Genomic DNA, 14,937 nt, shown 5'->3' with positions numbered 1-14,937 from the left:
ATGGCTTCTAAAGCGTTATTGTTATTTGTTGTAGTCATATTTCTGTTGGTAATTGGAATGGAAGGGAGGATACTTTGGGATAATTCAAAGAGTAAAGATAGTGAGAGCAACGATCTTTTGCGACGGTTAGGGTACAATGTTTCTGAACTAAAGCGTATTGGTCGAGAGCTTTCAGTCCGAAATGAAGTGGATAGGTTTTCTCCAGGAGGACCTGATCCTCAACATCACTCTTATCCTTTCTTGTCAAAACCCTAATTTGACCAGAGTCCTCATGTTGCACCAGAGTTTGTGTTGTACCCTGCATGTATAATATTTTATTTATAATTACTAGTTTACGTCAATTATTGTCGACTTCCGAAGTCAGTGTGATATTTGAAATCATATAAGCTGCAAGATGGAGGGTCTCCTGAAGTGTACTTGTAATAAACCAAATCTTGTTTCTCCTCGATGATACTTGTCAGCTTGTGGAATCAAAGCAAGGAATCCAGAAACTGGCAGTGGAGTACTTTCAAAAGCTTCTCAACGATCAAAACAACGTAAATCCCCCATCTGTGGCAGAACTCACGGTATTGATTCCCCAACGCTGCTCTGCATCCGCGCTTCAAATCCTCTCTCGCCCTATAACTCCCGTTGAAATAAAAGAAGCGTTTTTTGCTCTTCTGAGAAATAAAGCTCCAGGGATACTGTTGCTGAGTTCTTTCCCTTTCATTGGGATACTGTTGGTCCTGACATGATTGCTGCAGTTCAAGAATTTTTCACCACTGGTCGTTTGTTAAAGCAGTGGAACTCCACAGTGCTCTCTCCCATCCCGAAAATGCCAAATGCAGATTCAATGTCCCAGTTCCGGCCCATTGCTTCCTGTAACTCGATCTACAAGGTGGTTTCCAAGTTGTTAACCAATAGACTAAAGGCAGTTCTACCGGATCTAATTGCTAACTCGCAGTCAGCTTTCATCCCGGGCCGGTTGCTAGTTGAAAATGTGCTCCTAGCCACTGAACTGGTCCAAGGATATAACCACAAGAACATATCTGAAAGAGGTATGCTAAAAGTAGACCTGAGGAAGGCTTTCGACTCAGTTAACTGGGAATTCATCATCAACGTCCTCAAGGCTATGGGTTTTCCTCCATGTTTTGTAGCCATGATCAGTGAATCTATCACAAATCCCTTGTTCTCTGTATCGGTAAATGGTGAGTCTTGCGGATACTTCAAAAGTACTAAAGGACTAAGTCAAGGAGATTCAATATCTCCATACCTATTCACAATAGCAATGGAAGTGTTCACTATCATGCTCAACAATAGTTATAACACCAATCTTGTTGGCCATCATCCCCCGGGAGTCACCCCCCAGGTATCTCATCTAGCCTTCGCCGATGACATAATGATCTTTTTTTATGGTAGCAGCAGGTCTATGGAGAGTATCACAAAAGTTCTGCATGATTTCGCTCTTATCTCTGGCCTGACCATGAATAAGGACAAAACCGATCTTTTTCTAGCTGGAGTGAACCTGAATGAAACCTCCTGGTGGTCTTCACTTGGCTTCAATCTAGGTTCACTTCCAATACGGTACCTTGGCTTACCGCTCATGCATAGGAAACTTTGGATCTCAGAGTATAGACCTCTGCTTGACAACATATCAGCAAAAAACTCCTCCTGTACGGTTCGTGCTCTCTCCTATGCTGGTAGAAAGGAATTGATCTCTTCAGTTATCTATTGGATCTACAACTTCTGGGCCTCTGCCTTTATCCTCCCAAAAGGTTGTATCAAGAGTATTGAAAACCTCTGCTCAAGATTTCTTTGGGGGAGGTGATATCACAAAAAAACCGCAAGCAAAGGTATCTTGGAATAGTCTATGTCTACTAAAAGAGGAAGAAGGACTCGGGTTTCGGTGCTTTACTCAATGGAACAAAACACTTTGCTTGAACCTGATCTGGAGACTTCTCACTGCTAGGGACTCACTTTGGGCAGATTGGTTGAGAAATAACAAAATTAAGGACGGATGTTTCTGGCAGCTTGAGATAAAGCAACAAAGCTCCTTGACTTGGAAGACCTTACTTCAGCTTCGTCCTTATGCAATGCAGTTCCTGAGATGCAAAGTTGGAAATGGGCAGCGAGCCAACTTCTGGTTCGACTGGTGGACTCCATTTGGACCACTAATCAAACTGCTAGGAGATACTGGACCTGCACAAACAGGTATCACACTATCTTCGACAGTAGCTCAAGCATGCTCCTCCACAGGATGGTCAATCCGCTCAGCACGATCACCTCAAGCAGAACTCCTGCAAATCCACCTGACAACAATCCCCCTCCCATCTATTTCGACAGAAGCTGACTTGTTTCTCTGGAAGACGGAAGACGAAGAATCCGAAAAAATCAGTGAAAGTAAAACATGGGAAGTACTTAGACGAAAACATGAATCTCTCGCCTGGACAAATCATGTCTGGTACAAGGGTTATATACCACGACACGCTTTCATGTTGTGGATCACTCATCTCAATAGGCTCCCAACTAAAGTAAGGCTAGCAAACTGGGGTTTCGATATTGTGACTACTTGTTGTGTCTGCGGTCTTGAGCCAGAAACACGGGACCATCTTTTCCTACATTGCGGCTACAGCGAGGCATTATGGTCAGAGGTTACTAGGAGGTTAGGATACTCTCCTTTCGTTTTTCACACTTGGACTGCTTTCTCGACCTGGTTGGACATTGATGATGCCACATCCCCGAAAACCCTCTGTCGTCTTGTAGCATAGGCTCTCATCTACTCCATTTGGATTGAAGGAAACAACATGTATCACAATAACACCATCACTCCAGCACATATCCTACTCAAAGCTCTTGACTGGCAAGTATGGGATGTCATCCTCACTAAGGCCCATCGAAAGAACTTTCGAAGATTATTGATAGTGTGGCTCAGAACCATTTAGGTGACTTTAAAGTTGGTTTTCCATTATAGATATCCCATGTTTTTGTTTTTTTGGGCAAAGATTATCTCAAGTTTCAAGATATTGTAAACATTACAATCCGATTTTCTTAAATGAAAATTCACATATTTACAAAAAAAAAAATAAAAAATAATGACTGGAACCGATATTTTATTTTATGCTTTACGCGAACGACCAACTCAGTATATTTAGGCATGCATGCTATAATATAATTAATTATACGTTTTTTTTTTGTTTCCACAGCTCTTATATATCTTTACCATTATATTACCCAAACAATACTTTAACCACGGAAATAAAACAAAATAATAGTTATATGAAATAATAAGTATCATATTCATACAACGTTTAAAAAGTTGGTTAACCACCATAGAACCATTAGTCATCCTCTAAGCTCAGCAACAAAAAATTGACATTGTATTCAATAGTATCAAGTTATCCTATTTTTGAGCACAAAGCGGTCTGACATCTTCAAGTTTGATGTCTTTAACGCCAACAATATCCAGAGGCAGACCATCAACCAGATATAGTATACATACCTTGCCCATAATTACATGCAACATAGTTTCGTTTAATGTTATATGTTGTGGTGTTGAATGAGGCCTATAGCTGAGTATCGAAGAGTCCATCGAGCTAAAACTATGTGCTGAATTATATGTGCCTCCCATCTTATATTGTAATGTAACTCAGTTTGTTGCTTTGATACTAGTTACGTTATTAGGTGTTAAACTCAAAATCCCACTCACCCAATATATATTAACAATACAAAATGTGAGAACTACATCCACTTCCTCTCTTCTGGATTTCACCTTTATCAACTGGATTGTTAATAAAAAAACATTTTCTATTGTCAGCTTTACAACATTAGATACAAAACAAATAAAATATAAGCTATAAGAACATGAAAAAACGAATGCATATATATTCAAAATATCTAAAATACTCTTACTGGACACTCTTAATGAACACTCTTAATTATATTTTATGCTCGATCCTCTGCTTGCAAAACAACTCACTCCCAAAATAATGGTTTTAGACATGAGTTTTATGAAAGTTATCGACTTGTAAAATTTAGTTATGGAGTGAAGGGGATAAAATCTTTAAAAGTGTAGAAAATATAGTTTTTGTTGGAGTCGATTTTTATTCTATTAATGAGTCTAAAGTTTAGTTACTAGGTTAGGTTGGATGGCCGGTCAAGGCAGATTTGAATGGACAATTTAGAATCAATCTAATTAAGAAAACTAATCATCCATGGCTCATGGTTAGTCTAAGGAAGGTTGAAACAGTCTGTTGAGAACAAAACATTATCGTGTGCGTTTGATTGTTTGAATATGACATGCTAATTAGAACATTTAAGAATATGATGCGAATATAATTGTTGATGATTGACGTTTGAGGTAGTAGTTATGAAAGTAATATGTGAAGTGATATTATGTGTGCCGTGCGTGTGATGGACTGAACCTGATAGGATTCGGCTATCCGATCATGTGGTGGATCAATATCGATAGTCATGATAGGTCTTGATTATCCGGTTATAGGAACATTGAGACGGACACACGTGATCGGTAATTTGATGGTGAAAATATCAGATAGACGGTCTTGATTCGATTGGATCATTCGATTGGAGTTTAGATGGATCATAACCAAGATTAGGTCATAGGTCGTGAGGAATCAGAATGGACTATTTCGATAGGACCCTGTTTTCCAAACGTATGTTATCAGGATATACTATTGTTGGGGTTATGTCATCCGATTACTATGTTGGGGTTATGTCATCCTATTACTATGTAGACTGTGTGTTCATTGGATATTGATTGGCTTATGTGAGAGAATGATGTTGAAGAAAGATCTGACATGTAACGAACATGACATTGTGTGATTGATAGAACTGGTTTATTGGATGATTATCGTGTTAGTATTGGACTGATCATTTTCACTAGATAATTGTTACGTATAATTCTTTAAGTGATCTAGGTAAAAATTGTGTTAGTATTCGAAACACTCGAAATCATCATGGATTTAATAAATTTAGATTTTGGTAACCGTTGATAATAGTGTCGTAGGCTTTAAGACGTTTAATCAAACAAATAATCAAATTTTTAATAAAGTATGGAATTTATTTCCTCGTGTTTAACTGTTTTGAAATATTGGAGTGTTTTCAAAGTCTTAAACCGACCAGATTTAATTTTACTTTTAGGTTGGAGTGTTTCACATCATGAGATCAAACAGCAGTTTTGTGATGTTAATCCGCTGTACGGTTTTATCCTGAATCACCGGACTGTACATTTTGTATATGTGGGCATTCATCACTTGCCTAATAAATCTGGTTTAATACTCACATGGTTAGCGTTCCAAAGGCTATATTATAATTGGAGGGAAAGCAACCTGCAGGTCCATCTCATCTCATCACCTCTCCTCGACAATTCTTGGTTTGGTTCAAGAATTTTAAATTAACTTCTTTTAATTTATTTATTTCAAATTAGACGGAAAACTACAAGAAGTAAAAGTCACAAGTCTTTTTTATTTTTCTAAACTTCTCTCTGAGTTCTTATTGATCAATAAATTTAACTTTCATATTTAAAAAGGATTTGAATTAATGCACTATACAATACAACAAGAAAAAGCTTGCGTCATCGAATTTTATCTTTTCTAAAGTAATACCAACTCTAAATCAGTTTACCTTTTAAGAATAGCATTTTTAATTATTAGTCTCACATGAAGATTATGATGTTGATAAAGAAAAAGAAAAATGACGTTAAAGAAAGCATATAAATGGGACGGTGACCTTCGAAAACCTAAATACATGAACCGTGGCGAATTGTTTGGAACTATAGTGTGGTGGTCACGTAAAAGAAATCCACTTTGCATAGTTAGCTCTGATGCTCTTTGTTTCCAATTATATATTGCTATCACTTTTTAATATGTAATGAAAATATATACTAATACTATGTTGGTAAAAGAATTGTAGTTAAATCACATATTATTTTATTGTGGTATCTATACCATAGGGCGATATCAACAGAAAATATATTTTAAAGAAGTTCAAGAGGTAATAGGATTGGGTTATAGTCAATACGGATAAATTATTAGAAGTTAACCGGCCGAGCCATAATATTAATCGAATATATAGAATTTTGGTTTTAAATTTCTTGGTATATTATTAAAAAAAAAGTGTAGTATCCATGCATGATATTTTTTGAAAAATTGATCGTCGGTACAAACGTTATGTATTTGGACTCTGAAAAATAGTCGTGTACAGCCAAATTTAAAANAAAAAAAAAAAAAAAAAAAAAAACTGATGTGTTTATATATAATTGCTAGTGCAAAAGAAATGATGACGGACTAGTACATAAACAAGCTAGTTAACAATGATTCGTTGTCACTTGATAAATGTTAAAGTATTTTACTTGATAAACCGATTGCGATCTAGAAAGATGTTAGAATTGAAATATATGAATAATAAGTGACGAATCAAGAAATTATTTTTACCAGAATCGTAAAATAAACATTTTTTTGCATAAATTATAGTGTATAATATATTTTGAACTAACACACAAAATGATGTCGTTTTTAGTCAATCCAATACAACGTAGAAACTATGAGTCATCTGATTTAGCACCGTTAAACTTCGACTTAACACCATTCGAACAATTGTTAAAACTAACTACCTTTTATATAATTCAAATAGTATATTTAAATTTTAACACAATTCAGATTATTATTTGTAGAATAATGAAATATAGATATAAAAAACTTTTGACAAATAGTTGTTATTGGTTTTGGCCGTTTTCCTAAATGTACTAGAGCCGAGCGTGAGTAAACAATGTTGGAGATAGTTTTTCTACATTTTGAAATAACTTATGTTTTTGCTTTCAACCATAAAACTATAAAACTCTGCTGATGCGTAATTATGTGCAAAAAGGGACTCGTAATATCTATAAATGGACAATATCAGATTTGACATTCGGCAGGGAGGTAATGCTAATGTTAAAAAAAAAAAGATATATGTTGATACTACTAGCATTCTTAAATTATTTTTAACTTACGAAATTAAGCAACAAATCAAGATTTTTAAAGATAAAACTTTAATTTCCTTGATATATATATATATATATATATATATATATTTTACTTTTGTCAACAAAATCAATATATATATATATATATTTAATTATTTTCTAATGTAGGTAAAGAATGTGCACAAGAAACAAAGTATTCCAAATAAATACATGATGACTGTATATACTTATTTTATGTATATACTAATGTGCACAACAAACAAATTATTCCAAATAAGTACATGGTGACTGGATACTTTTTCAAATATAGTGTTTCTTTGTTATGTTTTCCGTTTTTAATTCAATAGGTTTTTTAGCTTTAAGTATGAGTAGACTTTGTCGACTAAGGATATATCTATAAGAAATTAAATATGAAAATAATATCTAACTAACAATACCTTATACCTAGATTCTTAATAATGCGTGTTGAACAAAATAAAAAGATTCTTAATAATGCATGTTGAACCCAAAAAAAAAGGATAAAAAGAAGTGTAATGCGTCCATTATTATATAGATTTTTATCATATACAAGCGTACGTCAATTTTGTTTTTCCTTTTCTTTTCTTAAATATAAGCGTCGATCGATTCTAGTCATTAACGACGATATTAAGAAGTGAACCTTCAGTATGATATCAAAATGGTTGTCCCATGAAAGGCTCAAAGGGTCGATAGGAATGTATAGAATATACACATGCATGTGCCAATTAACTGAATAGTCACTATTTAAATGATAATTGTTTCTTCTTCTTTTATTTTTTTTGTCAAAGTTCACTACACTTATTATTCTTTTCGGGTGTATCACACCTATGCATGATACAATGCACAAAAAGAAAAGGCTTATGGTATTAGTGGTCAAAATGATGATATCCACGGTTCGACATGATGTATTCTTTAGAAATAAGTAATGGTGATCTTATCTCTCTTTTGCTCATTCGCAAACACAATGCTCAACAGTTTTTATCTCGTCTGGCCACCATCTTTTGTTGATGGAGCCTCACCGGCGATTTGTCTTTATGTGTCCAACGTTTGCTATTGAGACAAATCTTCTATACATTTTCCCTAAACTCTATATCCGATCAGCTACAAAACGCTGCAAAATCTAAGATTTATATATTGATTTTCAAAATAAGACAGTCACTTATTATATATGCAATGAAATATAGTTTTTCTTTTCGCAATTGTAATCTAAAATAGTATCTCAGAGATGTGTACTAATCCATTACAATCAGCTAAAACAAAAAAAAAAAAAAAAAAATCTTATGAATCTTCTTATAATATAAATTTTTATAGAATAATGTAAAGATCATTTCAATCATGGGTGGACACAAAATGAACATCATATTAATTATATTTTTGTTCCGCTCCATTTTTTAAGATCAATGATTTTCTTAATTGTACATGCTTCATACACCGAGTATTTATCAATTGTTCAGATATCTTTTTCAATCTAGGTATTCTATGTTGATTTTTTAAATAAAATTATAATCAAATTTGATAAAATAGATTGCAATATTATACTTATAGTAAGAACAATATTACCATATTAAATAAAATGTTAGCAAAGTATTAAAAGGGACATCCCAATAGTTTGAAATGATCCAGTTCATAGTTATGTCGAAAATAGTAAAAATATTTAAGGCAACGTAAATCCAAAAAGTTTTAATTATTATGGGCTGTCTTCATTGTAATTCTATTCCGATAATGTTTATCATCCTTCTTGGATAACTAAACAATTTTATAATGATCTTATTAGATTATTAATTCAATTAGGGACTTGCGCGGGTTGCAATATCCCCTTTATAATAAAACAGAAGTACGTAACATTATTTTGTATACTATATAATTTTAATAAGTTGGTTACAAATATGTCATACATTAATGATAGATTAATTGATTACAAATAGGTTATAACAAAAAATCTTAAAGAGAATATTCTAAAGAATCATATCATCTAACTTATCATATTAATTTCCTTTATTAAATTATCCATCAAATAAAATCATTTGATATCTAACTTAACATATTAATTTGTTAATTATCATTATACTTCACCTTTCATTTTTATATATGAGTCTATTTTGTGAAACAAATAAATTATCATATTATTTATTATAATTAAACAATAGTTTTATTTTCGGATATACCACAAGTTGAATTTTTAAAAACAAATATAAATTGTTCAATCTATAAAATATTCAAGTTTTAGTAATATTATTCTTTAGAAATAATACCTATTGAATTAAAAAATTTACTGGGTAACAGGTCAAAATTTGAATATTTAAATTTAAATTTACAAAATTATGTCTTATAATGACTTTCAAGTCATGATGTAAAGTATACATTGTTGAAATAACTTCACATATATAATCTAATACAACATATTAAAATTTTATTTTAAAATAGAAAATATACAAAATTTTGAATAAAATAAAATTTAACCAGTGTTCTAGCACGAGTACTTATTTAGAATCATTAACAATATAAAACTTACAAAATATGTGTCTTTTTTCAAACCATCATATTTAGCATATGATTTTATTGCATAATGTTTTATCCAAAAAAACTTTTAAAAACAATCACATAAATTATATTTTATATAAAAATTACAATATAAATAAAATGAATTTTAATTCTGTCTCTAGCAAGGGTCTTAATCTAGTTGGTTAATATAATTGGAAGTGCAACATATTTTTATTTTTTATCATACTACAACTCTATGAGTAAATTAACAAAGTAACTTCGACGAAATAAATTGGATCTTACTAACTTGCAAATTATGCATTTAGCATCATTTTGAAGGGTTGTATCTGCTAGGTTGAGCCCATGCATAAGCCTTAAGAATGGTAATTTGGCCCGATGAACTTAATTTATTCCAAAGTTTATTTCTTACCCAAATATTCATCTTCCTTTTTAAAATGAGTATGTATATTTTAACTGACTTTTAGTTTATAGTTAAAAAAGAAAAATATCATCAAAACCTTTCGTTTAAAAAGAAAACATATTCCGAATATTTTGCTAATGCCATTTTGTATGGATTTTAATTTTCATACTAAATTATCAAAAACATAACTTTGAATGAAACTCTCTCAAAATATTCCTTTTTCACCTGTCCTGGTAAAAACTAATCAAGTTTGTGAGTAACAAAGTTGCAATGGAAAACAGTGTATCGTCGGAAATTAAAGAAAGCGTTTTATAAACGATTCTTAAGCCATTTATAGAACATCGTGTCATCAAGTGACTTGTCCTAGAATAGTTTGCAATATATTGCGGTATTAAGGAACGGCCAGGTCGCATCGGTATGTGTTGCGCAATGCCCTATCAAAAGTTTCCACTCGTGATGTTTGTCAACCCAAAAATCAAAACTTTCATGGAATTACATGTATGTCAGAAAGTTTTATTATCGGCTTAAAGTCGTGACGATGAGCAAAGATGAGACCAAAAGTGACTCGATAACTATTCAGGTTCAATAATTTTTCCCATAAAAGAATGTGTTTGTATAGTGGGTTGGTCTTGTCAGTTGAGGTTGTAGGGGCCAAAACTTAAGAACGTTTGAGATATTGATACACTTATCCAGTTGTGATGGTACGATGGTATAATGTGTCAATGAACCGATTAATGTGTCGATGAACCGATTAAAATCTACTACTTATCCCAAATAAATGAAAGTATATATATGCACGAACGGTCGTATCACTAAGTGCAACCTTATCTAATTGCAATTATATCATTTAATATGGCAAATGTTTAGCAATCTTTGAAACACGGAATAGCTCTAGACTAGACTCAATGTATCCGGCGGAGACACATCGCCGGTCGGGGTCCCATTAATCGTCACAGCAGAAAAGACAAGATTTATGATAGAATTTTGAAAAGGCAAAAAGAAAACATGAAGTGTGCACGTGGCCACTAGAGTTTGCCGCCTGAATGAATCTGTCTTCTTTGGGCCACATGAACATCACTTTAAAGAGAGAGTTTAACCGTTAGTTTGACGCCATCTGAATTGACTTACGTGGACGCACCCAACAAAACACAAACTCCATGACTTTGATCCATCAATGAAACTTGCCTTTGTTTAAAAATATATATATATATATATATATATATATATATTAAGTATCTAATATTAATTGGAGTTCGAGAGGGAGAGAGCGATGTGAGTATATATGGCGCCGTCATTGCACGATGTAACGTATCTTCTTAATTTATTATGGCTTTATCCTTCTTTCTTTTTGATTTAGTTTCCGATATCGGAACTTCACCAAAACCATAAGCATCGGAAGAAATTTGTTATGTATTTTTCTATTAATTAGAAACTAAGAATAAAAAATATTTTTATATAATATTCCTTCTTAAACCAAAAAAAAATAGTCAATTTATTTATTTGTAAAATTTTGGTTTTCCTATATTTTGAACTATTATAAAATCTTATTGATTTTTTTAAATGCTGCAAACAAATTGGATTAAAAATTATTCGAATAATGTTGATTCAAACGAAACTTAACATATCATAAACATAACCAAAGTTTCGGATATCCACCTCACATCCATCCTTAATGAAAAAGAGAGTATTAATCCAACAAATTTTCCTTGTTTAGAGCCTATATGCATTCTATTATATATGTATGTTAAAATAAAATAATTTTTTTTGATGAAAAGAAATAGCTAATTGAATCATTGGAATCTAGTACTTAGGTGCCTTCTTAGGTTTTGGAAGGGATAGATAAGGTTTTTGAAGGGCCATTGTCACTTTCATGCATATGCTTTACTTTTCTTAATTACCAACAGTTATTCTTTTCACAATAAACTATACACATATTAATGTGACAAATAATAGAAAGAAAAATCTTTAAGAAGATATAGCATTATGTTTCATCAGCAAAACATAACTTAAAAGAGAGAGGAGGAAACTCATGATATATATCTTGGATGACCTGAATACAATTTTTCATTGAGTAGAATTAATTTTCACTTTGATTTAGCTCAACATTGCGTCCAATGTTGGCCATGATACAACCTTTAAAGATCATAAAAGATTTTACTTTCAGTTTCCCGTTGTTGCAAGGAGGAACCGACGACTTGTCATACATACCCCAACAAAAATATATTTGTCCACCAATTCATTACATTTTCTAATTTTATGAAAACTACGTATAGATAATATATATAGGTACAATATTCGTCGTAAAAAGAATGTTATGTATACGTATTTAACATCAATTATGTTAAACGAGTATCAACACAAATAATCTCTTGAACAATGATGAATTATGCAATCACTATATTCAAGCTAACGAAATCCATAGTCCGCAATACCAATTATATTTAAACTTAATACTCTCGATCTCAAAGATTTCCAACCCTTTTGATAGTTTGTAGTATCATTAGTCACATCTGGTTGATAAAAGTTATCTGTATTATTTCTTGTGTTTGTTCTTTGATTTTGGCGTAAAAACCAAATTTTGGAAAATTTCCAAATTTTTTCCTTAAAACAAATTTTGGTTGTTTCTTGTATCTTGTTTACTTGTTTTCTGTGTAGAAGAATTGTTAGCCACCACCATTTAGGTAACGGAATTATAAGAACTAGCTATCCCAGGAAAACATAAAGAAAATAACTGCACGTACGTATACAAAACTATATATAATTTGGTCGATGGATAATATTATCTAAGAATCCTTTTAATCTCTACCTCTAGTTACACCTAAGATAATAGTCAAACGGAATCTAAGAGCATCAAATTTACTGACTTGTAATCTAGTCACGCTGCTAATTTATGTGGCCTCACTCCAGCCACCATCTTATAAAGACTTAAACTTAAACTACGTTGTGATTATTGACATAATTCCTTCTCAGATTATTCTTTTGTGTCACATTAATACCTTAAAATAATCCAAGCATACTTTTGTCGCCGACTCGCCGTTGGTTACTTTTTCTTTTTAGTTGTCTAATGTATATAACCGAATAAAAGTGAAAATGGATAAACTTTGTGTTAGGACCTACAGAGCATGTGGATATATGTTCGGTCCGACATAATTTCCCATGTGGGCAATACTAATTTGTCGAGCTTATGACCAATTATTATATACTATGTCTTAACTAACCAAAGAAAATAACTGACCAGAGAATGTGGTTGTTGAGTGGCAAAATTCGAATGGAAATGATTCTTTTATAGATCCAAGTTAGGACTTAGGAGATCAAACTTTACGTATCTACGTATTTTTACTATTGGTTACTTATTGACTATTGTAAACGTTTTAATCAACCTAAAAAAAACTAGTTTTCATAGTTTGAGAAAACCTTCCTAAATATAATAGCATAACAACTAATCAAAAGATAATTCGGTCAAATATTAATCATAATATTAAGTATCACATAAAACTCTTTAACAAGACTAAATCATAAACCTTAAATCATATATCACTTCTATATTAATTACTCTCTCAAATACAAAATATATACATGTTACCAAAAACTATAATTGTTTCATAATTAACAAACAAATGAAAGATAAATTGTTCAAAATTAGTCAATAGAATATTTTATGTTCCTTTAATTCTTTTTATTAATTTTCGGTGTGTATTCTGTTACATGACGCAAATACGTACTTTTTTAGTAATTCTCTCAACAATCCAACAGGATTGATGACATTGATCAAATTACTACATAACTTATCGGGGTTGTTTTGTAATTGTTTTGACTCAATGATAACTTATCTAAAAACTTCTCTATCCAAGAAAAAAAAAACTTACCCTAGCTAGTATCTATAGCCAAATTACATTGATGTATAAAATGAAACACACCTTATGCTGGTGTTTGACACGAACATAGATTAAACGGATAAACTGTCGGCGACTTTTAATCGTAAGACTAAGAATACCTTCTATCGGGGTTGGCATGTACTTTTTGTCAAATTATTTTGCAGAGTGTCTTGTCAAATTATATTTCTTTTCCACCTTAGCTAAATTTCATTTTGTCACTTATCTTCCTTTCTTACGTGGTCGGACAGAACAACTCTTTCTTCATCTCCTTTTGAAAAAAAAAAATGAAGTTGAGAATTATAGTCTAAAACTAAAGTTTATGTTAACCACACACAAAAAAAAGTAAAGTTTATAAGAAAACTGAAACATTTCCATACTAGGGCACAATGGTTTTCTAATTCATCACCATCTCATTTTACCTTTGGTAAACATTAAACAAGGTCTGAATGACTATGTTCGTGACATGGAAGAAACCGTAATTATAATCGTCCGGACAGTTCAGAAACAACCATGGATAACTCTTTCTAACACTTATATTCGAGACTGACTATTTTGAGGTTGTCCTCCTCATATTATTTCTAGATGTAGACCACATTGCGCTTTCTATCTCTCCCTCGTTTACTTATACAAATGCTATTAACACCATGTTTATCATACAAGATACCGTTCCTTTTGTTATATATATACAATTGATTCCTAGCACCTATGATGATATATTCGACGGTTGTAAATACCGTTAGGGGGAAAATCCATAACAAATGACAAAAGCAACTAAAATATATATACCTTATAGTAGTCATAAGAATCTAGGTTAGTTGTAAATTTATATTATCCTAGTGAACGTTATGTCAAACCTTTTTTATTTCTTAATCAACTATATGCATGTAAAGTCAATTCTTACTGGTCCCTGAATTATAGATTTTCCACCTGCGAACTCCGAGCACTAGATCAATTGAATAACCCATATATACCAACACCACGATTAATGCCTATGTGTACGTGCATTCAATTTTATAATAATATTAAAATATGAATCTTATATGGCTTTCGTTTGCTGTGGATCCCATCATGTTTCTCTCCACTGACCCAAACTAGTCTCGATTCAAGACCTACTCTATGTTGGTGTTTCTCATTTTCTATAAAATAGAAACTAAAAATGCATACAAAGCCATCATACTCTCTCA

The 14,937-nt window shown here is 32.1% G+C and overlaps 1 protein-coding gene across 1 annotated transcript; it reads left to right on the top strand.

Moving 5' to 3' along the window:
* On the top strand, positions 1 to 255 carry LOC109125647 (CLAVATA3/ESR (CLE)-related protein 7-like). Its single transcript, XM_019227704.1, has one exon. The coding sequence runs from the start codon at positions 1 to 3 to the stop codon at positions 253 to 255; it is 255 nt and encodes an 84-aa protein (XP_019083249.1).

This window comes from Camelina sativa, chromosome 7, assembly GCF_000633955.1.
Source record: "Camelina sativa cultivar DH55 chromosome 7, Cs, whole genome shotgun sequence".
Taxonomy (NCBI): domain Eukaryota; kingdom Viridiplantae; phylum Streptophyta; class Magnoliopsida; order Brassicales; family Brassicaceae; genus Camelina; species Camelina sativa.
This window is presented reverse-complemented; position numbering and strand designations above follow the sequence as displayed.

What these genes read in the sequence shown, in the direction of transcription:
- LOC109125647 (XM_019227704.1), top strand. Translation starts at nt 1, where the DNA reads ATGGCTTCTAAAGCGTTATTGTTATTTGTTGTAGTCATATTTCTGTTG.